The sequence below is a fragment of the Pongo pygmaeus genome, chromosome 16, assembly GCF_028885625.2.
Source record: "Pongo pygmaeus isolate AG05252 chromosome 16, NHGRI_mPonPyg2-v2.0_pri, whole genome shotgun sequence".
Taxonomy (NCBI): domain Eukaryota; kingdom Metazoa; phylum Chordata; class Mammalia; order Primates; family Hominidae; genus Pongo; species Pongo pygmaeus.
In genome coordinates this window covers 72,159,861-72,186,139 of record NC_072389.2, presented here as the reverse complement: position 1 = coordinate 72,186,139, position 26,279 = coordinate 72,159,861, and the positions used below count along the sequence as shown (strand labels likewise).

Here is a 26,279-nt window from a genome sequence, read left to right as displayed (position 1 = left end):
GTGCCGGCCATAGCATACACTCAATAAATGGCTATGATTTTGGCGACTGCTACCATGGCATGGATGTGGGGTGAGGGAAGAATGGCTCAGATGGAGACACATAGCCATCCAGCCATGCCCACTAGGTATGCAGCCCCAGCCTGGGGGGCTGTCAGTCCCAGCCAGCATGCTGCCAGGCCACCATGCCACCAGCCATGCTCCCAAAGGGCCCCACAGACCTTGGCCCTGGCCCTCGATGTCCCCAGTCCAACACCAACCTCTCATTTCTCAAGGAAAGTTTGATTCAGGTATTCCTCCGGATGTAGGGGTCCCTATGACCAGCTTCTAATTGCATGGGACAGAGGACTCCAAACCACGGTTCCCTCGGCTTCCTATCCCAGCATCCGCTGCTCAGGGAGAGACACAAAAACCACTGGCTTTGCCAAACTCCTTGCTTGCCAGATCCTCCCTGCAAGCTCATTCAACCGGCTCCAATTCCCCCAATCTTCTGACCCTTCACATTGGTCCCTCTCCCGGAGTGGGCACAGGAGGAAGACAAATGTACACCACATCCACTTTGCTGCCTCTCGCAGCTGGGGGAAGAGGATCTCTTTCTAAACGAGAGAGGGAGAGCTGTTCTGAGCTTTTATCATTTCCAAGCGAGACAAGAGAGACAACTGGTTAAAACATGGTAGACAGGGGCTTTAAAAGTTATCTTCAGGTTTCACTCATACAGACTTTCTTAACCCCAAGAACACGAGCGACTGAAACATTGGCAACCTTCCCATCCAAGGATTGGAGGAAAAGGGAAACAAAAAGAAGAGGGGAAGTCAAAAAGTCTTCCACCAAGCCCCCTCCGCAGCTGTCCCCTTTGATAAATTTCAACACAACAGCAATGCACAACGAGAAAAAATGCTGACCTGAGAATTCACCCGGAGCAGTGATGAGGGAGTTGGTAGCCTCCGTTTCAGTGTAAGACAATGTGGAATCAGACAGATCTGTGGGAGGAAAGAAAAAGAGAACTTAGTTGGCCGTGGGGCAGCGCTCTCTTTTTTCTTCTTTCTCATGCATCTGTGTACATGTGCACGTGTGTGGATGTATGTGCTTGCAAAGGGCAGCATGTCCCTCCCAACTTTCTGATGTCACCCTGTAACCCCATCTCAGGATCACCCCAGACCAGACCAGCCAGCCCAGGAACTCTTCTGGAAAGTGCTGACTGTGGTGAAGCTGGTACCTGAAAATGCTGCAATTGCCCTGACCACAGAAATAACCCAAGTTCAGGGGACCGAGCAAGTAGCAACTTGGAGCCTCCGTGGGTAAGGTTAAATTAAGCCCCTAAACAATTCATACTTGCTATACTTAATTACAACCATTAAAATTCTTGAAGTTGTTCCTTCTTGCTTCCTTCCTTCCTTTCTTCCTTCCTTCCTTCCTACCTCCCGCTAGAGCTGGGGAAACTGTTTTAACAAGTCACCAGCCGTCCTCACTCTGTCCCGCTTACACCCCTCTAATTAAGGGCTCAAGCATTTGCTCCCAGATTAACTTTGTTTTTTCTCTCCCCTCCCCCACTCCCTAACATCCAAACCTGCTCACAAGAGCAACTTTTAATGCCTGGACTGTTTTTTTTAAGGTGTTCTTTTTTTTTTTTTTTTTAAAGTAGTTTTAAGTACTTCATATGTACATTATTGGTTTTTCCTCCGTCTGCAGAGCAGTTAGATGAGAAAGAGAAATTCTTTTGCACATTTTCTATAGAACACTGAGCTGCTAGCTTGACAAGCCGATGCCTTTTGGGACAGGCAGACTTGGAAAATTTTTCTTGGGCCTGTGCCTCTGCTACCAGCAATGGGTGTTGTCCCCGTTAAGGGACAGGCCTGTCCAGGAGTTGGAAGGCCTGCAGCACACACATCTTCTCAGCTGGCACAATCCAGGACTGGCTCGGGTGGCCCCACCTGGCCCCAGCCGGCCCAGCACAGCTACTCCAGGCAAAGGATTCCTGGGATAAAACCGTTTGCCCAGGCCCTCACTAGCTAGAATTCCATTTGATCCTGCAGGAATTTTTTTCCTTTTACCACATGGCTTGGGGAGCGGGAAGATAAAACATTAACCAATTTGGCCTTTTTTTTTTTTCTTCCCTCTCTCGTTTTCCACTTGCCAGATGCTGACTGGGTGTTCTAGGTTTTATTTTGTTTTTTGGTCTCATGTGATCACAGAGGCTTAGAAGTGAACTGGCTTTTTGTTTATGAAAAAGCAACAATGCAAGGAAGAGAAAATAATACCAAAAAATAACGCGGGACTATTTATCAGGGAATGAAAAAGTTATCTGCTGTTAAAATATGTTAGGAGAAAAATAAGGACACACAGAAAATCTTTAAAAAAAAAAAAAAAAAAAAAAAAAAAAGCTCAATGCTCAAGTGGGAAGTTCCTCAAAGAGTTTTGCTTTTAATACCTAATGTTCCCAAAGTGCTCAGTGCCCAGAGCCCTGCTGCCACTTCTCATCTGAAGTAGCAACATCACAAGCCGAGTCTTATTTCTTAGTGAACTGCCTTACAGCCAACACAGACAGCATTGTGAGGTTTCCAGAAGAGTGGAAACGACAAGCGGTTTCCACCTTTCACAGCTAGTAAGTCCCTATCATGCCCTTGCCAAACCCTCACATCTTGTGTTTCTAGTGAGGCCCTGGACAGTGTCTCAATGGCTGCTGTGCAAAAGAATGTTCCCAGCCTCCATCACTGCTCAAGCCTCAAGGAGGAAGAACTCCATCTGCAAGTTGGAGCTCCAGGTTCAGGTCCCGCCTCCACTATGAGTCAAGCAACATCAGGGCTCACCAGCTTTTTCTATAAAGGGCCAGAGGTTAATATTTTCAGCTTTGTGAACTATACAGTCTCTGCTGCAACTACTCAACTCTGCCTCAGCCATGGACAAAATGGAAATGGACAAGCCTGGCTGTGTTCCAGTAAAACTCCACTTCCGGACACCAAAATCTGAATTTCACGTAATTTTCAGTTGTCACAAAATATTATGCTTCTTTGGACTTTTTTTTTAACCACGTCAAAAATAAAGGCCATTCGTAGCTTGCAAACCATATAAAAACAGGTGGTGGGCTGAGCTATTTGACCACTGGCAAGTGTCACTTCCTCTTTCTGGGCCTCAGTTGTCTCATTTGTAAAACCATGGGGACAATTGTTGGTTTCCACATGGTCACTCTGCAGGGCTGGGCAGTGTCCTGATTTTTGCTGCTTTATCACAAGCTAACTGACAAACCCTCAGGGAGATGATCCTTGACATTCAAACTGAGGTGCTAAGAACTTTCACTAAGAACTTTTGAGGGTTTTTTCTCTAATGGAACTAGGGATCCTACAAGCAACTAGTGCAATTATGCTGACTTAGGAAATGCTGAGACAGGCCTCCGAGGGAAGGACAGTGAGCCACCCACCTGAGTGGGGGCTGCTCTGAGTTTGTGCCTCAACCCTGCAGCTCATTAGCTGGGCAGCTCCTCGCCCTCACTCGGTTTGATTCTTCATCTCTTAAGTGACAAGCTTCTACCAGATGATCTCTCCAGCTCCCAAGAGAACTAAGGCTCCCCCATTCACGGGACAATCCTACTTCTGGAACAACAATAGGGTGGCCACCATGGTTTGGTGGCTGACTCCCACACCCTCGTGGAACAGCCTCTGCCCACCCAGCCTGAGAAGGTCACACTCCTGAAGGGACCTGGTGGGCACTTCTGACTTCACAGCAGGTGAGGGGTCTGGAATGAAAACTGGGGTGGACATGCCTGAGTGTCTATGCCACTAAGAAGTGACTTCCCCAGCCAGGCGCAGTGGCTCACGCCTGTAATCCCAGCACTTTGGGAGGCCAAGGCGGGCAGATCACAAGGTCAGGAGATCAAGACCAGCCTGGCCAATATGGTAAAACTCCATCTCTACTAAAAATACAAAAATTAGTCAGGCATGGTGGCGTGTGCCTGCAGTCCCAGCTACTTGGGAGGCTGAGGCAGAAGAATCGCTTGAACCCGGGAGGCAGAGGTTGCAGTGGGCCGAGTTCACGCCATTGCACTCCAGCCTGGGTGACAGAGCGAGACTCCATCTCAAACAAAGAAAAAAAGAAGTGACCTCCCAGATGATGCTGACACACACTACTGGGAGGAGGCCTTTACCGAAAACCAAACAAAACCCACTTTTTGCGGTCACTTGGTGGAATGTTGCAGCATCGTTGCCACGCCATCTGTCTTTTAAAGCTTGAGTCCCACGGGAACTGCTTGGGTCACAAAGTTGCTCTCCTGGTACTGTCAGGGCCAAACTAACTTGCGCCACAATCAGGATCCTACAGATTCCATCACTTCTCTGCCTCAGAACCCATGCTCTGAAACCCCACTAGAGGAAACAGAGATCCAAGCAATCTCCACTTTTATTTTAGAGATGGGGTCTTGTTCTGTCCCCCAGACTGGAGTGTAGTGGCACAATCATACCTCACTGCAGCCTCTAACTCCTGAGCTTAAGCGATCCTCCCACCTCAGCCTCCTAAGTAGCTAGGATTACAGGCCTGAGCCACCACACCCAGCTAATTTTCATATTTTTTATAGAGATGAGGTCTTGCTATGTTGCCCAGGCTGATCTGGAACTTCTGGCTTCAAGCAATCCTCCCACCTTAGCCTCCTAAAATGCTGGGATTACAGGCATGAGCCATCGTTCCCAGCCACAATCGCTACTCTTTTTTTTTTTTTTTTTGAGACAGAATTTCACTCACTCTGTCACCCAGGCTGGAGTGCAGTGGCATGACCTCAGCTCACTGCAACCTCCCAGGTTCAAGCAATTCTCCTGCCTCAGCCTCCCGAGTAGCTGGGATTATAGCTACTCGGGAGCATGTGCACCACAACACCCGGCTCATTTTTGTATTTTTAGTAGAGACGGGGTTTCACCATGTTGGCTAGGCTGATCTCAACCTCCTAACCTCAAGTGATCTGCCCCGCTTGGCCTCCCAAAGTGCTGGGATTACAGGCGTGAGCCAACAATCTCTACTTTTGAAACCACTTACATCTACCCCAGAATATAGGCTGATCATCTAGGCTCAAGGTTTTACAGAACACATGTTCTGCCTCTGAATGGGAGTTGTCTAAAATTACCAACTCCACTAAGCTCACCTAGGGGACAGTCCATGCCAGGGGCTTTGTGTACCAATATACATTCCTTTTTAACACTCCAATTGTTGTTTCTGCTCAAGTGAACATCTTGGCTTAAAAAGGGGGAAAATATACAGCTCCTCTCAACAAAGACTTCATGCCCAACCTATTTGTCATACTACTAATTAATACACTCTAAAGGAGAATAACCCAAGGCTGGGGGCCCCAAGAGAGAGGAAAGAGACACAGAAATACCAACCCACCTCCAGTGAGATGCGTAAGTCAAAACCCATTCATCTTCGACAGGCCCATGTTTAAAGGTCACAGAGAGGTTAATGATGAGCCGTGGAATTTCGAGATGTAAATAGCCTGCTGCAGAAGCTGGGTCTGCTTTGGCCCAACTGTGGGAGTGTTTGTACAACTTCACCCCATTTCACAGCAACCAGTCCGGCTTTCACCCCTCTCCTCCAGCCCTCCAGCCCTGAGGCTGGACAGACACTGGGCTGAAGGGGACCCAGTTCGGGACACACCTCTGCAAGGGTAGGAAGGAGGGCACACTTACCCAGTGGCTTGTACTCGTCGCGAGGAGACAGCCGAGAGTAGGGAGGTGGCGGAGATTCTGGAAGACAGGAGACAGCATGTCACTGCCAGGGTGGGGGAGCTCACACCTCAGGTTCTACATGCTTTTAATTACTGGTTTCCTCAAATAATAAACTCAGCATCCAGGAAGCCCTCCCTTTGTCCCACCTCCTCTGCTGCTCAAATCCCCTCAACAGTTAAAGCCACAGGCTTGGGGCACAGACAGATATGGGCTCAATCCCAGCTCTGCCACCTTTGGCTGTGTGACCTCAAGCAACTTACTTCACCTCTCTGAGCCTGTTTCCTCAGCTCTAAAATGAGGATAATTCTCATCTAGACCTCCCAGGTTTGCTGGGATAATGTATGTAAAATGCTTAGTGCAGCTCTTGGCACTGTCGAAAAACACCTCCATAAACAGTAACTGTTACTACTTTAACAGGAGAAACTGAGTGCAGGGAAAGTCAGAGCCAGGGTTGCTGGATAAAATAAAGGATGCTCAGTTACATTTGAGTTTTGGATAAACATGGCATCATTTTGTAGTATAAGTGTGTCCCTTTCAATATTGGGGGTGTACTTATACTAAAATATGGTGTGTTGTTTATCTGTTACTCGAATTTAACTGGGCATCCTGCATTTTATTTGCTAAATTTGGCAAGCCTAGTGTGAGTGCAAAGGCCCAGACACAGAAACCCGTGTCCAAACAAGCTGCATTAGAGCTAGCATTCCTAGGTGCAGGGGAGGACAGCTGAAAGGGTTAGGACCCAAAAGGCCAAACCCAGCTATCTCAATAGGAGGCCTTAAGCCAGTCACTTCCAGCTGTTGGCCTCAGTCTCCCCTTTTGTAAAGGACAGGGGTGGAACACAAGCTCTCCACAGCTCAGACGCTATGATTCCTTATTGTCTATGATATTTTTCTTTGGGTTTCCTTTCATTTGCCTAAAATACTTCTCCTTAAAAACATATACTTTGCCTTCAGAAGAATTCCTTAGCTTCTTGCTTTATGGGAAGTAACAATTTGCTAAACTAAGTAACAATTTGCATGAATGAAATGACCCTTCATTTTCGGTAAATGAAACTAAACACAATCAAATCGCAAACTAAAACAAACTCTCAGCGGTAATAAAGTGGTAATAACTATTATTAGGCAGGTATCAGTAATGACACAAGGGGTAATAAGTGTTTTTCACAATTGTAATAAGCCACAATTAGTTACAGGAGCATTTGTTTTGCTCCATACACCCAATGAGGCCTCACCTCTTCCCCACCCCGGCTTTTCCAGCTCAAAGTTACTTCCAACAAAGTCAAAGCTCTGAGGTTTAGAAACAGAGACTTTCTGTGGACAGAAATTAGGGAGAAGGAAAAGTGAATCACAGAGTAGCCACTGAGAGAGACGTGAACATTTGCTCGGTGTCTACCTTGTGTCTCACTCCATGCCAATCACTTTCAATTTTATTATTTTAGACCTCAGGTACAGAGTAGTTAATTATGCTCATCAGGCACCTATTTTTATTTAATCCTTTCTCAAAATACAAAAAATAAATGAGATGACATTATTATCCCCATTTTACAGATGAGAAAACTGACTTGTGCATGTCCCCTGAGCCAGTCATGGTGGAGCTGGGATTCCAGTCCAGGCCTGACTCTGCTCTGCCACCCAATGAGGTGGAATCAAGAGATGCCCTGTCTTACACTCATTCATCCCCGCTGGGTCTGGGACACCACCTGCACAGAACGTGCTCACTAAATGTGGACACAGACAACTGGGATGAGGATAATGGTAAAGTTGAATGCACCTGTGGACAAAGATGTACAGAAAGAGGATCTAGGGGGCTCTCAGGCCTAGAGGCCAGCCTTGAGTGAGGACCAGCCTCTCAGGATAAGAGGCAGGGCATAGGAAGGGCTGGAGTTCCACAGGAAAAGAGAACTGAGGTCACTGCTTCCACTGTACAGAGAAGAAGACTGTGGCCTGGTGAGTGGAAGTGACTCCCTCAGGAGCTAGGTATGAAGCCAGAACCAAAGCCAGGTCTCTGACCTCCATGCCCTTTCCACTATCCCCATGAGCTTATCAGAAGGCCTGCAATTCCTTACGGTTACTTTTGCAAAAATCTGACTGGCTGAGGTCTAGGCCACACATGGCATGGAGCTCTGAACATCTGCCCCCAAGATTTGTCCCCAAAGGTGAATCTTGACAACTATGGGCAGTAGTGACTGGAGTCAAGCCTCTGTAACCAATGCCAGCATCTCTTCCAGGGGCTGCTTACCTGGGACTCAAAAGGTGGAAGGCAGGAAAGGCTCATGAAGTCCCACCTGGAAGAGCTACCCGGGCCTTGAGTTGTGACACCTGCTACCCATGGTCATAGCTGGGTTGGGAGTTCCAATGTCGTGAGATAGAAAATCCATGAACCTGAACCATGAGACATGCCAGCTAGTGGAGCACTGCAAAGCGTTCAGGAGGGACCTCACCAGGCTTCCATTAGCTCTGGCAAAATGGTATGCACACAACTGTTTAACAACTGCAGGGACTGAAAGCTAATCACTAGATTCCATTGTAGGCAACTAAAAAAGTATGAAGGCTTTAGACTCCACCCCACAACACAAGGATTTAGTGTCAGAGACAGAAGAGGCCTTGGGGTTCACCCAACTCAATTCCTTCTTTTCACTGATACGAAAACTAAGGTCCCACTTGCTGAAGGCCCTGCCCAAGGCCACACATGAAGGTAGCTGCAGGTGTTATAGGGGAGGCCAGCCAGAGACCAATATCAGGTAACCCTTTCCAAAAACTGAGATATAATTCACATACCCTAAGATTCATCCTTTTTTAAAATATACCATTCAGTGGTTTTTTAGTATATTCACAGTGTTGTCCAACCATCAACCACCATCTAAACACAGGACATTTTTTTCATCGCAAAAAGAAACACCATCCCCATTGGCAGTCACTTCCTAGACCCCAACCCCAAAACCCTGGGCAACCACTAACCAACCTACTTTGTGTCTCTATGGGTTTGCCCATTCTGGACATTTCATTTCATACAATATATGGTCTTTTGTGGCTGGCTGCTTCTTTCATGTGGCACAAAGTCATCGAGGTTCATCCATGTTGTAAGCACGTTTCGGTGCTGGACTTCGTTCTTTTTCATGGGTGAATGATATTCCATTCTTCAGATGTACTATATTTCATTTATCCATTTATCAGCTAATGGACATTCGGGTTGCTTCCTCTCTTTGGCTGTTATGAATAATGTGCTATCAACACTACTGGGTAACAATCAGCCGCCACTCCCATGTGGCTGTGCCCTGTGGATCTGGACTGGTGGAGCCCCAGGGCATTACCTCAGGTGGGCAAGGTGGGCACTCAGGTGGGACACTTGGTGGGTGAGACCAAAGGTCAGAAAAGAAACTGTGAGCTGCCACCTAGCCCTCTGTCCCCTCCCCTCTTAGAAGTTGTCTTAGTACTTTTAAAAGTTGTATTGATTTTAAAATAATAACCAATATGCTCTAAACTTTAACAGGAGAACTTTTAGAGCACTGCAGGCCCCTCTGAAAGAAGTGGACCTGGTAGAGAGAAAAAGAAAAGAGAGGGAGACAGAAAGACATCAGAAACTCCAACCCCCTTTGGACATCCAGCCTGAGGCATCAACTTCAGGAATCTCCTCCAACTTCCTGCAGAAGCAAGAGCAGTCAGCCAGGGGCCAGTGCACCAGAAGGTTCAGCTCAGCCCAGGCATGCCTCTGGTTAGCCCCCAGGGGGTACTTAGCCTTTTGGGATCTAGACCTAAATTCTAAAGCCAGAAAAGAGTTCACAGCCTCTCCCAGTGCCTGGCAAAGTTTCAGTTTGGGACATTACCTTACACCCCCATCTTTCCAGCTCAGCATCTTGCTTAGGAAAAGATCCACATGCCTCCCGGGTTGCCAAGTTTCCCCCCTCCCACAGAGGGGCTGTGGGTGGGGAGGGGGCCTCCTGAGTGCCCGTCCTTCCTGCCCCCAGAACCTGAAGACTCAACCCTAAGCCCCATGATGGGAGACGCAAAAAAGGAGCTCCTGGCACTTTAAGGCCGGCTGAGCCTAATTGCCCAGATTCCCCTGGCAGCCAGATAAACAGCGCGGCCGGCTGGCGCCAGCAAGAGGCAAACTGCACATTATCACCCCTTCCTCACCTCCAGGAGGAGCTAGGAGGAGCAGACAAGCAGGGCTAGGGGCCGCTGAGCCGGGCAGGGCGGGGGCTTGGAAGCCCAACTTGAAATTGATCTCATTTCAAAGGGATAATGCCAGGCCAAATAAAAGGAAAACTTTCTAGCCCATTCTAATTCCTATAGTCCTGGCCTGGGAACCCTGTGTTTTCCTAGGCGGCCTCCTCAAGTCGTTTAGAAGTTCTCTCTCTCGCTCTGTCTCTCTTCCCCGGGCGCAATTTGGATAATAGTAATTTACTGAATATAATTACAGAAAAAAAAAAGTGGGGAAGCAAAGAGCAGGAGATTTATTCCGAAGTTAATGGATACTTTCAGGAGAAAGGAGCTCTGTAAACACAGGTTAGAGCTGTGATTAAAGTATTTCTCCACATTTCCGTCCACATAGGCACCCACCGAGCTCAGCGAACTGGCTTTTCCTGGGACAGAAAGACACCCAAGGGGGAGGCAGAGCTGGGCCTGACTCCCACGGGCTGGGAGGCCAGGAGGCCCCTAGCCCATGCCCAGCAGAGGTGGGTCCCCTCCTGAGGACCCCAGTTTCCGAGACAAGCCTGGGGCAGAGTGGGGGAGGGGACGGAGGCCTGTGTGGCCTGGAATCTGCACATCAGCCCTCAGGGATTCCCTCCAACCGCTTACTTTAGATATAGGAAAAGAAGCCCAAAGAGGAAACTAGCCCCAAGGCCACAACTCAAGTTGATTGAGAGTGGGCTCTGAACAGCAGGGGTCCACACTGCTCAGGAAGAGGTCTCCTGTCACCGGGGCTCCCTGCGGTGGTCGGTGAAGGTGCGGAGGTGACTGCTGCCAGGTGGGAGTCCCTCAGTGCCGGTGTTCCAGTGTACTTTGCTCGCTAGCGGTGTGCCTGCGCTGTGTGTGTGCGCGCATCTGTCTGCCCGGTGCCCCGGCCCTCTCCCCAGAGCCCTGGAAGGCGCAGTCTCCTTATCAGGACGCGCACCGCTGAGCTCCAGCTATGCGCCCGCCCAGTTACAGGAGCCAGGCTGGCGGCCAGGCGGCGGAGGCGGGGTCGGCAGCCCAGGGCTCCCCCAGCTCTCAGGCCAGGGGCAAGAGGGTCAACCTGGCACATACTGGAAACTCTTCCCTGACCATCGGTCCTCCCAGCTGTCCCCAGGGTGGCTGAATGGGGGCCCCACAGGCTAGCAGCTAGCAAAGAAACGGGAGGAGACTTGGGGTGCTGCAGCCCTGGCAACAGCGCCTCCTTCTGGGAGAAGGAGGGGAATCAAGTCCCAAGGCTTAGTCCAGATTTAGATAGGAAGAATATTCCTAGAGCCACCCCCACTGACCAGCACGGTGGCTGAGAGGGGAGGTAACTCATCCAAAGTCAAGCTGCAGGTTACTAGCTGGGCAGAGCCTAGGACCAGGTCCATGGTCAAGAACCGTTCTACTGCAGCTTGCCAGGTATCTCTTGACCTGTACCTCTCCAAAACCACCAAATGCAAACCAACACCCAAGCCAACTCCTAGTCCCAGGAGTAGTAGCAGGAGTGGTCCTGTCCATCGTCTCCAACTTTTTCACTCCTCCCCTCCCTGCCCAACCACCTGAACGTGCCTGGCACCTTGAATCTGAGCTGGCTGGCTCCCTCTCCTCGGACCCATCCTCCAAGGTCCTGCTCCAGGTTGGAGCTGTGGAGCTCCTGCATGCCATCCTATTACATACACACCCATAGCCTTCTGGTAGTTCACACCCAATGACCTGGCCCTGCACACTTCCCTTCTTCCCCCATCTCTCCCCCATAAATCCCTCGTGAGATTATGTTTCTTGAGGGCACAGATCCTACTCATATTTCCACTCTGTTAGCCACAGCACCCAGCACAGTGCCTGGCCCAGAGTAATTGCTCAACAAACATTTGCTGCACACTGAAGTGGCGAGAGAGAATACACCTGCCAGGGGCTTCTACAAGAGTGGAAGGGACCTACTTTAAAAAAAAAAAAAAAAATCACCAGGAACAAGACAACCATAAATAAGGGTCTCCTTCCCCAGAGGCAGGGAGGAGACATAGTTGGCAAAGGGGAGAAAGTCACTTCCAGGGAAAGCTGTCAGGAAAGGGAAAATAGTACATAGAAAGCCTGGCATGAGCCACAGATCAGGGACTGCTCATAGCTCCTAAATTGGGACTGGAGTGACCATGAGGGGAGTAGGGTGCCTGATCAGCACTGCCCCTCCCCACCCGCCCCCATCAATGCCCTCTATGCAGGAATCGTCACTGAGGGGAAACTTCCTTTCCTCTCCAGACACTACTCCACACGCAAACAAGACACCTAGGACAAATGCACCGTCCTAGGCCCACTTTCCCCTTCCACACAGAGAGTCAGGAGACCTACAACCTGACCCTCTCTGTGCTCCCAGCCTGGGTGCTGACTCTCCCCAGGGAAGCCAGAATGGAGGGATTCAGAGCCCTCCCAGGCTCAAGAGCCTGTGACTCCCTGCCAGTCCCATCCCTGCAAAACCCCAGTGCCACCTAATGGATTCCCATACATCCCTCAGAGGCTAGCTACAGGCTAAAATGTGTGTTCCCCACAAGACAGAGGTCAGAGCAAGGCAACTGCAAGCTCCTGGCCTGCTGGAGCCTCCTGACCTGCTGGGGCCTCCACCTGTCTGCACCTGAGCACCAGGGCCTGGCCAGGTAAGCAAGGCTGAGGGTGGGGTGTGTGCAGGAAATCCCAAGAGGAGAACAAAGAAGGGGGGCAGTTCTCAGAGGTAATCCAGTATCTGGCTTCTTCACCTACCCACGGATGCCTCCAAGACCCTAAACTCTATACAAAAGCTGAACACAAAACTTGAGAAGGACTGTGGAAGACCCTGGCACTTGACACCCAAGGGATGTGGGGAAAGATAATAAGTGGGGAATAAAGAGGGTGCTCTTTACTCCAGAGAGGGGTTACCCTGCAAAGCTTTGTCGAAAGTATACAAAGGCACATCGGACATTTGACGAACACTTTTGATTCTAGCTATGATTTGTGTACACCCAATTTCACAACTTACAGCTACTTGGACATAGAAAAGCACAGTATCGGTAAGGGCACGTGCATACAAATGCTAGAAGCCTGGGCAGACTGGGGTAGATTCCGGAATTGAGGTAGGAGGAAATAGCACCTACTTCTTTGGTCTCTCCTTGGCCCGCCCTCCCCTTTCACTGCCTATGAAGTTGGAGCCTACATCATGTCCCTGAAACTGCACAGAGAAAACTACGACATGTACCCTTTTAAGTTTACCGGAGCCTTGAGATAAAGTTGCCACTTGATGTGTGTGCTGGGACACCCACTCCCCGCGGCCGGTCTGAGGCACCTCCCCTGGTGGCTTCCACGCTCCAAGGGCACCCGGGGGAGCACCCGCAGCTGCGCCGACCCGCAGTGTCACAGAGAGAAGGGCACGGAAGGGGATGGGGACGGGGAGCCGGGGCCCCCCCGGCCGGCGCAGCGCGCTCACCTGGCCCGCAGAGCCGGCTGAAGTGGTAGGGGTTGCAGCACACGGTGGGGCCGTCGGCGGCGGCGGCGAAGCTGTGGCAACCGCACAGGGGCTTCAGCTCCACGGCGTGCTGCAGGTCGGGCCAGCGGAAGAGGCGGCCGAGCAGCAGCTGCGGCGGCGCGGGCTGGCCGCCCAGGCGGAGGTCGGCGCGCGGCACCAGCACGCAGCCGCCCGGCACGCCGCCGCGGGACTCCACCGCCTCCAGCAGCGTGTCCAGCGAGCGCTCTTTGAGCCGCTTCAGCAGCGAGTACGTGACCGTTTTGAGTTCCTGCTCCAGCAGCAGCAGCCGCGAGCGCGCTTCGCGACTCCGCCCGCCGCCCGCCGGCTCCAGGGCCGCCCCGGCCAGGGGGTCGCTGGCGTCCCGGGGCGCGCCGGCGGCGTCCCGCTCCGAAAAGAGACAGCAGGTCACCGTCTCGCAGTCACTCTCGGGCAGCCAGCCCGGGCCTCCCGGCTCCGCCACGTCCAGCAGGGAGCTCCCAGCGCCAGCCCCTGGCTCCGACATGGGCCTCGGGGGGCCCCCTGCGCGCCGGCGCCTCCCCGCGCCCTGGGCGCCTCGCTGTTCCACTGCGTCCCGGGGCCGCCGCGGGGCTACCGGGCGCCCTTCGGAGCGGCCGCAGCCTCCGCCTTCTCTTGCCCGCGGGGCCGGCTCGGCTCGGCTGCCCAAGCTCCCATCCTCGTCGCCGCCACCGCCGCCGCCGCTGCCGCCTTCCTCCCGGTCGGGGACCACACGACTTCGCCAAAGTCGCCGCACCAGCCCCGAGCGTTTGGACCTGAACATACGATATCCTTTGGCGCCAGGGGTGGGGGGGAGGCGGTCTCCGGTTACCGGGGGTCCGTTCCCTCAGCGAGGCGCCGGCTGCGCGGGTCGCAGCCCCACATGAAGCTCCGCCGCGGAGCGCCGTGCAGACCGCGCACAGCCTGTCGTCGAAGGGGCGCCGCAGGGCGACAACATGAGGGAGCTCGCCGAGGCGGGACGGCCGGGAACACGCGCACGCCGAGCCGCAGTCCGCGCGCGGCCAGCGGCTACATGGACCGCAGCGTTGGGGCTGCTCAACAACTCCAGCCCCTGCGCTTTAGGGGGGCTGCAGGCGGCGCGCCGCCAGAAAGACCCCACATGGGCCGGCGAGCCTTCAAAAGTTGCGCGGCTGGTCCATGAGCACAAAGCGCTCGCGCGAACCCCCAAATGTGTCTGGAAAGCTCTGCCTTTACCCTGCCTTTTTTCAAACTAAAGCGCTTAACTACATGGGCTTTTCCTGCAGGATCCGAAAGGCAGGCTTGTTGATACCCCCGGCTCCCTTCTTACTCCCTGCAAAAAGAAAAAAAAAAAAAAAAAAAGGAAAGAAAGAAAAGGAAATCCCAAACAAAACCTAAATCCCTGGATTTGCATGCACGAAAGGCCAACGCCGTCTCAGGTCCCAGGCGCTAGATGCACTTGGAGCGAGTTTCTCCTGGACGCGGGTGTCAACACATGAGTGGAAGCTGTAAAAATTCCAAAGAGCTGCTGGGAATCCTTAATTAAAAATGCAGTCCACCGAGGCAGAGGTCGCAGCACGCCCCACGCTGCCCTCGGACGCTTCGTGCGCCGAGGCTGCCGAGGTCGCCCCCCCTCCCCCCTCCACAAAAGTGCCTCCCGGTGGCCCCGGGGTCCCAGCGAGGTCTGGCGAGGCAGCGCCCGGCGGCTTTCTCTCGGCTCAGCTCCCTCGATCGCTCCCCCGCTCGGCTCTCTCTCTCTTTTTTGTTCTCCTCAAACGCACACTGAGGGCCCCCGGAGGAGCGCCGCGGAGTCATTGGCTGCCTCCCATCATATGCCAGTCTAGACACTTTGGCGGCTCCGCGGCGCTGATTGTTGCGCAAACAAGGTTTCAAGTTTCTTAACTCTTAAAGGAGAACACGTCCCATTGCAGGGCCGGAGGCTCCAAGGGGCCGGCTCCCGGGGCGGGCCGAGCTCGGTCCCCCGCCCCACACCGCCCCGGCACCCCCGCCCAGGGCCTGACAGCGCCCGCGGCCCGCTTTCTGCCTCGCGTTGCGCCCAGGGCACGGATGCGAGCGAGCACACACGCGCGCGCGGACACCCACACACAGGATTACACGAGCCACGAGCAGGCGCGCGAGGCTCGGCGGACCCACTGAGACTCGGACGCAAACGGGGCGCTTTGCCTCTCCCTGGCTTGTGCACAAACTTACAAACACACTTTGTACTTTAAAGTTGTTCCAAACCCCCATCCTAGGGCAGGCTAATAAAAATGGGTGTGCGTGTGTGCCTTCCTGGGTTGAGCCTCTGAGGAGCAGGGAGCGGCGGATATGTTGGGGTAGCGGGTCTTCAGTGACTGCACGAGGGGCTCTACGCTCCTTGCACAAAGTCGGGGGTCGCTCTGCCGGGCCAAACAGTGAGCTCAGGACGCTTTGCGTACGGTGGCTCCAGGCTCGCCCGGAGTGGGGAGATGGAGAGGGTGGGGTAGAGGCGGGGAGTGTCTACTCGCTGGCTCCTCTCGGTCGCCACGGCCCTCCCTTGGAGCGAGGCGGGCCGCCGGCCTGCCGGGCCCCCTCCAGGCCGGGTGCTTCCTCTCCCTTCTCCAGTTTACTCTCCGCACCTCGGAGAGGGCTGTAGGTGAGGGATCACGCTTTCCCTAGCGAGGTTTCCACGCTAAAATGGGGGTAGGTTGGGGGCGGGATCGGGGGCGCGGCGGCAGCAGCCTGACGCCCGGCGCGGGAAGGGTTAAGGCCGCTCCTGCCCCTGGAGCCGGCGCGGCGGGGTACCTCCTCGGGCGCGCTCGCTCGTCCAAGGGTGGCAAAAGTTCAAGCTTGTAAAGTCGGGATTGGTCCCGCGCGGAGGGGAAAAAAGGCCTGGGCCCCCCTCCCCCCCCGGGCGCGGCGGCGATTGGCCAGGCAGAGGGGCCGGCCCCGCCCTCTCCCCCGCGCGGCGGCCCCACCCCCGGCGCGGCGCCCCGCCCCTTTCCGGGCAGGAGCCTGGCCCCGCGCTGAATGAAAGAAATTCCGCTACTCTCATTGGCCCGGGGCTGGGCGCCATTCCCCCGCGGTGGCCGCGGGGCGCCGGCGGGCGAGTCTCCCTGGAGGGTGGCCACGCGTGGGGCTGGCCTGGGGAGTGCGCGGCTGTGCGAACCCCTGGCCGTGCCCAGAGTCTGTGTGCCTTGGGGGAAGGGTGGCATTTGCAAGGAGGATTCAGAACCCTTTGCTGAGCTTTACCTGGAACCAGGTACTGTTCGCGCTGCGCTCTCTGAGAGTTAGCTCCCCGAACGAAAGATCGGACTGAGACACTTCCTCACACCCATCCCCTACTACTTTGGCCAAATTAAAGTAGCGGTCGTAGCCTCAGTTTCTTGTTTGAAACCGCGGATGAGGATGCTTGCCCTTCGTGCTTCACAGAACCACGAAGGTCCCTGGAGATAGTGCACGTTAAATGCACAAATCGCAAGCGAACAGCAGGATGAATTTTCACACGTGAACAAACACACATGATGTCACCAGCACCCAAAAAGCAACGTGACCTGCACCCTAGAAGCCTGTCTTGTGGCCCCTTTCAGTCACTTTTCGCCCATGGGGAAATTAATACATCTGAAAATACAAAGAGAAACTCAATGTATTTTCTTTTATCCCTGTGTATGCTCTTTGTGGATTATCTTTGACTGTGGATTACAATAACAATAGTTCGTGCGTATTGAGTCGTTACTATGGGCAAGGCAATGTTCCAGGACTTAGTTAATGCTCACAACACTTAACATAGGTACTATCATTATTAATATATAAGGACTTAACATAGTTACTGTTATTATCTCCAGTTACAGATGAGGAAAACTGAGGCACAGGAGCTCACTCATGTAACTTGCCACTAAAACAAGGATGGCATTGACAATGCCAACATGCTAAAACCAGAGAGGCATGAACCAGCACGCCTGCTCATCCTCTAGCTGGAAGTGGTGTGTAGGTCTGTGTTGCCAGACTATACTACTCTTCAGGCAGGGATTTCCAAAATGTGGTTCAAAGGCCCACCTGCTGAATCAAAGTGTCAGGGGTTGAGGCCCCAGAATACAACGTTTTGGGGGTAGCTATGGTTGTTACCACCATTTTATTTTTATTTTTTATTTAATGTATTTATTTTTTTGAGACAGAGCCTTGCTCTGTCCCCAGCCTGGAGTGCAGTGGTGGGATCTCAGCTCTGCACTCAAGTGATTCTCGTGCCTCAGCCTCCCAATGAACTGGAACTATAGGCATGCACCACCATGCCTGGCTAATTTTTGTATTTTTAGTAGAGACGTAGTTTCACCATGTTGGCCAGGCTGGTCTCGAACTCGTGACCTGCCTGAAGTGATCTGCCTGCCTCGGCCTCCCAAAGTGTTGGGATTATAAGCGTGAGGCACCACGCCTGGCCTGTTACCACCATTTTTTGTTAATTTTTTGAGACGGAGTCTCACTCTATCCCTCAGCCTGGAGTGCAGTGGTGCTATCTTGGCTCACTGCAACCACCACCTCCCGGGTTCAAGTGATTCTCCTGCCTCAGCCCCGCCAGGTAGCTGGAACTACAGGCATGCGCCACCATGCCCAGCAAATTTTTGTATTTTTAGTAGAGACGGGGTTTTACCATGTTAACCAGGCTAGTCTCAAACTCCTGACCTGCCTGAAGAGATCCGCCGGCCCTGGCCTCCCAAAGTGTTGGGATTATAGGCGTGAGCCATCACGTCCGGCCTATTACCACCATTTTATAGATAAAGACACTGAGGCACAAAGGCTTGCCAAAAGTAACTTGCACAGGCTGGTAGTTAGTGGCCAATGCCGGATTAAAACCCAGCCAGTTTGGCTGAAGAAGGGGTATACTTGTGTAATGGGAAGCAAAGGAAATGGGCCAGGCAGGAAGGATTACCAGCAGGTAACCTGCAGGACCTCCTGAGGGCAAGGACGTGTGTGCTTCTACAGATGCTCAGCACGTACCCCTAGGGGCTCCCTTCTCCCCACTTCCACCCCCATGCCTCTCTGAGGTACCATGGCATCCCAATCTGCAGAGTTCCTGGGGGAGTGCCCTGAGAGATGCCCCAACAGCCTCAGACCAAGGAGAGATTGAAGTGTGACCTTTCTGGGGAGACCTGCCTTCTTTGCTGGACAGTAATAGCAAAATCTGTCATCATCTCTTGCTCACTGGGAGATGTGGCATCGTTCCTGATGTGCTCAGGAACGATGCCACCTGAAGCTCACTGAAACCAGAGTCCGGTGGGCCTAAATTCAGTACTGACCCTACTTACCTCCCTCAACTTTATAAGCCTTGGGATTCTCATCTGTGCAGTGGAAATAAGAATCATGTTGGAGGTGGTTGACAAAATTAAGTGACAAGAGGACCTAGAAGCAGCCCTCTTTACAGGGCCACTGCATCTGAATGGAGATAATGTCAGGATGGGAAGAGCAGTGACAGTCCTGCTGTCCTTGGATTCCTAGGGCCCATCCAGCCTAGTGCCTGCCATGCATTGTGGCCACTAGAGGGTGTGTATGGCGGGGCCCAGCAGGGCAGGGCTACGCTATGGCCTAAGAACACCCTCCCTTGAGGCTGCCAGACTAGAGAGCAAGCTCCATATCCCTAGGGATGTAGGGAACGAGAGGAAAGGAAGAAGGTGGGGTCCCTGATGCTTATCCACAGGTCTCTGCACCCGAGTTACTCACAAAGTAACTCACAAGTAACTCTGACCCCCTCAGATTCAAATGTACCCCCACTCTCTTATTCCAGTATTTTCCCCAAAGCACTCTATGCTTCCCCTTTACTGGGCTTGTCCCAGTTCAAAACCGTACAATCTTTTATCTGTTCTCCTCTACCTTTGGGATGTAAGCTCCACAAGGGATGAGATGGTGAAAGTAGCAGGCCCAGGCCACCCACAGCAGCATGGAGGCAGTGGAGTCAGAAACAGGCCATTTGATGCCATTCTGCCTGTGCCATTGAAAAGCTAAATCACATAAGACAGCACTTGCCCCATTTCTTCTTCCTGGTCCCTAGTTCAATGCCTGTCACATAGTGGGCACTCAATAAATATTTGTAGGGTGGTTGAAATAAAATCCCCCACTTAACTGAACTCCATACTTATCCCTGTGCCAAGCACATCAGTAGTTCATCATATCCCTCCAACAACACAGTGAAGAAGGTTTTATTCTTCCTAGACCCATATTTTTAGAGGAGGAAACAGAGAGGTTAAGTAATTTGTTACAGATCACACACCAAGTAGGTAGCAGAGTTGAGACTTGAACCCAGAGCTGTCTGAGATGTGTGTGCATCTTCTTAACACCTAGTCCTAGAAAAGAAAACCAGTCCCTTGCCCTTGGGAAATGTCCCACACTACTGGGAAAGCACAAGGCATGAAACAGTAGAAATCATGCAAGGGAAAGATTGCTTCTGGGTGGTGGGAAAGGGGCAGTATTTAGGGGCTACCGCTTATGAACAGAGACATCACAGAGGGGATCTGGGCCACCTCTTGCTATAGGCAGGTGGATTGGCAGGGAGACTGAGTCATCATGACCCACTTCATAAGAGACTGATGGATAAACCAGGGTCCCACTTATTAACTCTCATGGCCCACATTTTTTAGACTAACTATAGGCCCAAGTGGCTAAGTGATATTGTCTCCCCCTTTGGAGGGTAAATCTGCTTGGTCAACATTGCCCCAAATGGGAGAGTTGGGCACCCTTGGGCAGTGGTAAACAACCCTTTTGAAGCTCTGATGAATGCTCTAGACCCTCTATACCTTGGAAAATGCATATGTGAATGAATGGAACTTTGTGTTCATTCATTTAACACAAATTACTGAGCTCTTACTGGGTGCCAGGCCCTCCTATAGATGCCAGGCCCTCCTACAGATGCTAACCATCCTGCAGTAAGCAAAACACAAAAATTCCTAGCCCAAGGAGTCTAAGGGGAAGATCATAACAAAATAACCAGGTAGCCAGTGTATTGAAGGTAAAGGTGCCAAGGTCAAAAATAAAGCAGAGAAGAAGAGAAAGGAATGTTGGGAGATGGCAGGTTGTGGTTTAAAGGAAGTGGTCAGGGAAGGCTTCCCTGAGAAGGTGACATTTGAGCTAGGTCTTGCTGGTGGGGGTAGAGTGGGGAGGAAATTAGCTATGATGCTATCTGGGGGAAGAACATCACAGCCACAGAGAACAGCAAGTGCAAGGGCCCTGAAATAGGAGCAGACCTGGCACGTTCCAGGACCATCAAAAAAGTGATGAGATCAGAGTAATATTGGGGGCAGATTGTAAGTTCATATAGGCTATTGTTGGGTCTTTGGCTTGTCATCTGAGTGACTTGGGAGCACCTGGAGGTTCTGAGCAGAGAAGGAACAGGATCTCCCTTTTGTTTCAAGAGGCTCCCTTGAACTGCCTTGTGAACTGACTGCAAGGGTAGAGTGGGAGCAGGACCTGGTAGGAGGCTGTGGCAGTGGTCCAGGCCAGAGGCCATGGTGGCTTGGACCAGGGTGAGAGCAGTGGACGCGGGGGAGCAGAAGCTGGATCCTGGACATTTTATATATCCTAAAGATAGAGCCAGCATGATTTGCTGTCACATCTTTGAAAGTATAAAAGAACATCTGAACAGTATACTAACGCCATTGATGCTTAATCTTTTGCTGGTAATAGTAATAATAATATTAGGAGGTTGTTTTGAAGATCAAAATGCTTAGCACAGTGTCTGGCATCTAGTAAGGGCTCAATCAAAAGTAGTTTTTATTAGTGAAATGAGCATGGAGTCAGTCATTATCAAGTTAAGCCACTAAATGAACAGCAACCCTGCAAACTATTTAACCTCTGTGACCCTCACTTCCCTCGCCTGTAAAGTGGATCAACTTGACCAAGGTGGGAGTTCAATGAATGAAGTTCTGGCACTCTGCAGGACTCAGCAGCTCAATAATCTGATTAATAAAGTTACTAAGCATAGGTACCTATCTCATATGGTCATTGTGAGAGTTGACTGAGATAATATGTGCAAAGCATTTAGAGCTGCCACTGTTATTCTGCTCCTTGTGTACCCATAGGGGAGGGCAATGCCCTGGACACTATCAGCCTTCAAAAATATTGCATGGATGAATGAATGAATGAATGAATGAATGAATGAATGAATGAATGAATGGAAGCATGAATGAGCAAAGTGCAGTGAGTTTCATGGTTGTTAAAAGGGATGGAGGCAGTTGTACAGAGGCCAGGGTGAGGACTGTGAGCCTGCATTACCTAAATCCATCTTCCTCAAACTGAGCTAATGTGGGGCCTTTTGGAATCAAGGGATTTTTTCTGGAGAGTTTATTTCATTCACAGATGTTGGGGAAATTTATTTATTTATTTATTTTATTTTATTTTTGAGACAGAGTTTCGCTCTTGTCGCCCAGGCTGGAATGCAATGGCATGATCTCAGCTCACTGCAGCATCAGCCTCCTGGGTTCAAGCGATTCTCCTGCCTCAGCCTCTCGAGTAGCTGGGATTACAGGTGCCCCCACCATGCCCAGCTAATTTTTTGTATTTTTAGTAGAGATGGGGTTTTACCATGTTAGCCAGGCTGGTCTCGAACTCCTGACGTCAGGTGAACCACTGGCCTCGGCCTTCTAAAGTGCTGGGATTACAGGCATCAGCCACCACTCCCCACCTGGAAATTTATTTTTCTATTACATTTGTAGTATATTTGATCTTTAATATTCAGGCTAACCCAGATATATCAGGGAATAGAATGCACAATTCTCATGAGTTCTGAACAGAGATGGGAGACTTCTAAAGCATGTCACAGTCACTGTGAGCAGCATCAGACCCTGACCCCAGACTGATCACAGACCTGACCTCGGCCCTCCTGGAGGAGGTTCACTCTTCTAACCTTTAGGGGATTGTAGAAGCCCTCAGTTGAGAAATGATAATCAGAGATGTGTCACATTTTGGTGCCTGGCTAAAATTCAACAGAGCATTTCTACTGGGCACTTACTATGGGCCAAAGGCATTTAGTGCAGGGAGCCCTGCCCTTCAGGTACTAGGAGTTTATTTAAAGAAATGTCTGCATTCAATCACTCTTTTATAACATGGCCAAGAGAGAGCCTTCTAGTAGTCCTCTCTGACTATCAGATTTCCTGACTGAGAACACTTTAGTGGATCCCTGTGGCTAACAAGCTAAAGAGTAACCTCCCAGCCCTGTTAGGAGCAGGTCCCACTTCATCTCCCCACCGTTCCACTACATGAATCCTAAACAAGAGAGGGCTGCTCTCTGGAACACCCCAAAGTGCCCCACCTGCTCTCTAATATCCCAAATTTTGCACTTGCTGGTCCATCTGCCTGGAATGTCCTTCCTCTTTTTCCTCTGGGCAAATGTTTTTCCCCCTTTCTCCCCAGTGACTAGCTCAAGGCTATCTTCCTTGCACTGCCCTGGCATTTTACATCCCTGCTTCCTAGGGCTGGAGATGATTTGTGCACATTGGAGAGATCCTCAAGAGCAAAGCCTGAGTCCTCCTCATCTCTGCACCCCAACCCAGCACCCAGGAGGTGCTCTCTTTTAGGGAGAGGAGACAGATCTTAACTTTTGACAGATATAGCCAAACTGGGTGCCCCAGAGAAATTGTACCAATTTCCCCTCCCTGCAGCAATGCCCATATGTTGACCCTGCAATTCCAGTTTATACATATACCATACAGATGTACTTGCATACGAGTGAAACGATTCATGTATATGGTCGTGTATTGTATAACTGAAAGGGGGAGTTAGGCTCCATAAGGTTACTTTATAGCAAAAAGAAAGAGATTGGAAACAACCTTAACTTTATCAATACAAGATAAAGAAATTAGCAGTAGTTAAATAAATTAAGGTATATCATCCAGCTGTTGAAGATGAAGGAGGGGGCCTCCTGTATAAAAAGATCAACACAGGCCGGGTGCAGTAGCTCACGCCTGTAATCCTAGCACTGTGGGAGGCCGAGGCTGGCAGATCACCTGAGGTCAGGGGTTCGAGACCAGCCTGGCCAACATGGTGAAACCCCATCTCTACCAAAAATACAAAAATTAGCCGGGCATGGTGGCACATACCTGTAATCCCAGCTACTTGGGAGGCCAAGGCAGGAGAATTGCTTGAACCCAGGAGGCGGAGGTTGCAGTGAGCCGAGATCACACCATTGCACTCCATCCTGGGTGACAAGAGTGAAACTCCATCTCGAAAAAAAAAAAAAGAAAGATCAAGGCATTAACTAACAACGATGTGTACAGTGTGCTACAATTTGCATGAAATTTTTAAAAGCCTATATGCTTGTAGACGCATAAATGTTGGAAAGATACATGATAAGCTGGTATAAATGGTTGCTTCTGGGGAAGGCAACCAGAAGGCTAGAAAGCTGGGTGAATAAACTCTTCAACCCATACCCATCTGGTTTTTTGTTTGCTTGCTTATTTTTATTCTAATAAATAGGTAATACTTGAACTTGGTATAAAATATAAGCAGTACCAAAGATTCAGTACAAAAGAGGCCTCTCTCTCTCTCCTGCCCTCAGGCTTCTTTGTGTATATCCTACAGTACCTCCTGAATTTTTGCACCATGAGCTGAATTATCCATTCAAAAACTATTAAATCAGGGCCAGGTACAGTGGTAATACCCACTACTTGGGAGGCTGAGGCATGAGGATTGCTTAAAGCCAGGAGTTTGAGGCCAAAATGTGCTCTGATCATTGCTGTGAATAACCACTGCACTCCAGCCTGGCAACATAGTGAGATCCTGTCTCAAACACACACACACACACACACACACACACACACACACACACACACACACACACACACACACTCAAGTATTTTAAAATAATAAATATATTATTAAAATGATATTTTTTGAAGGAAGGAAGAAATCAACAAAAGAATTGTTGATTAAATCATTAAGTACATGAAACAGTTCAGTAACCTGCAAAGCAGAACACTGACTAAATGACAAATGAAACGACAAAAACAAGAAGAGATCTAAGTAAGAACTGCCGACAGTCAGAGCGTGCATCCTGTCTTGTCTTGCTTTTAGTTTCCTGTGTGTACATCTCCTCTTCCTAGGCAGACCAGGACAGGCTTTATGCTCTTATTTACTTCCCAGAGTGAGGCATACAGAAAGTGTGTAATAAACATTCCTTGCTTAATTCCTACTAGCCTGAGCCATGCTCTGGAAGGGGCTGAAGGACACAGTCACCAGTGCCCTCCAGGGTATTATGACTTCCATGGGCCTTAGACACTGTCTTCACAGGCCCCTTCTCCCATACCATTTTTTAAAAGTATATTTTACAAATGTATTGGCATCAAGACAAATGAAATCCAGGCTGGATTTGTTGTTATATATTTATTATTACTATTATTATTATTGCCTTAAAGAAAATTGAAATTAAAACATTTTGTAGGCCCCCTGAAATATCATGGGCCCTAGGCCCTGGACTTGCTGTACCTAATGGATAAGTCAGCCCTGGGCCTGTACCTTGGGCATGACTGCTATTCAGTAAACAGGCACTGCTTCTAGGAGCAGCCTGGCTCAGGGAAAGACACATTGGCTTTGGAGCTGTGAAGACCTGGATTTGATCCCAGCTCCAGCACTTACCCAGTAGACCACTGTAAAGCAATCACTAAGGCTTCTTGAGCTCAGTGTCCTCCCTGCTAAAACACAGTGCTGCCCTGAGGATTAGAAATAATGTATGATGCTTAATAAACACCCATTACTACTGGTTGATTTGTCCCCAAAATGGAAGGGGTGCACTGGAGGTGGGCCAGGTACATAGTTGGCATTGAGAACACTGACCACAGCCAGGAGTACCAGCCCCTTCAGAGGGAGAGGCGGAAGGTAGTGGTGGGAGGTGCATTCACTTGGCATTCTCTTAGTATAAGTCTGGAGCAGATAAGGAAAGATTAAAATTCAGAATCAAGTCTCTGCTCGGCGGGTCTCAGAGTTGGCTGTGTATTAGAGTCACCTGGGAGTTTTAAAAAACCACTAAAGCCCAGTCCCCACCCCAAACCAATTTAATCAGAATATTTGGTGTGGGGCCCAAGTGTGTTGCTTATTTTTGCTTTTTTAGCTCCCTGAGGTGATTCTAGTATGGGGCAGGGCCCAAGATCTCCATGGCTATACCTGTGGATGGAAGGGGTCAGCTGGGGAGTGATCTGTCTTGTCTAGCAAACAACTTCTCATCTCAACAACTTCTAAGACCGTGAATTCTTGGTGGCTGCCTAGGTGGATTGAAAGTGGGAAAACATCAGTTGTAGGAAGCCCTTACAACTGTACCCAACAAAGTATTCTTTTCTTAAAGACAGCTTCCCAAATTGCAGCTTCAGGCTGCATCCAGCCTGGATCCACCCCTATGGGTGCTGCTTTCAACCCAAAACCTTTCTGGGCCCCCAGATAAAAGGGACCAGAGCATGCCCCACCCCCAAACAGGGGAGTAACTAAGAAGACACAGGATTTATCCCAGGAAGCATTGGGTGGGTTTCTGCAAGGGTGGACTGGAGGCCCCTCTACCTGAAGGCCTGGGTGTAGCTAACCTGTAGACTCCTAAGCCATCCTAGGCCCACAGAATCAGCATCTCTGGGTTAGGCCAGAGGCTGCATTTTTTACCTGCTCCTGAGGGGATTCTTACACACAGTAACATTTTTGTTTTCTATTTGCTTACTTGGGTCTTTATTATGTATTTTCTTAAACTTTTTTTTGTTGTTGTTGTTTATACTTTTAGTTCTAGGGTACATGTGCACAACATGCAGGTTTGTTACATATGCATACATGTGCCATGTTGGTGTGCTGCACCCATTAACTCGTCATTTACAGTAGGTATATCTCCTAATGCTATCCCTCCCCACTCCCCCGACCCCACAACAGGCCCTGGTGTGTGATGTTCCCCTTCCTGTGTCCAAGTGTTCTCATTGTTCAATTCCCACCTATGAGTGAGAACATGCAGTGTTTGGTTTTTTGTCCTTGTGATAG

General features: G+C 50.6%; 2 protein-coding genes across 2 annotated transcripts in view; both read right to left on the bottom strand.

Moving 5' to 3' along the window:
• SMAD6 (SMAD family member 6) overlaps positions 1–15,881 on the bottom strand; it is a 79,934-nt gene extending 64,053 nt beyond the window's left edge. The window contains exons 1-3 of the mRNA XM_054451882.2: positions 13,305–15,881; positions 5,661–5,717; positions 900–977 (exon numbers count right to left, since the gene is read on the bottom strand). Of these exons, the coding sequence (XP_054307857.1) occupies positions 900–977; positions 5,661–5,717; positions 13,305–14,121 (952 nt within the window). The 5' untranslated portion in view covers positions 14,122–15,881. The remainder of the gene's footprint in view (positions 1–899; positions 978–5,660; positions 5,718–13,304) is intronic.
• The window catches only part of ZWILCH (zwilch kinetochore protein), a 526,447-nt gene that overhangs the window by 311,542 nt on the left and 188,626 nt on the right, over positions 1–26,279 (bottom strand). The gene's annotated exons all lie outside the window — the stretch shown is intronic.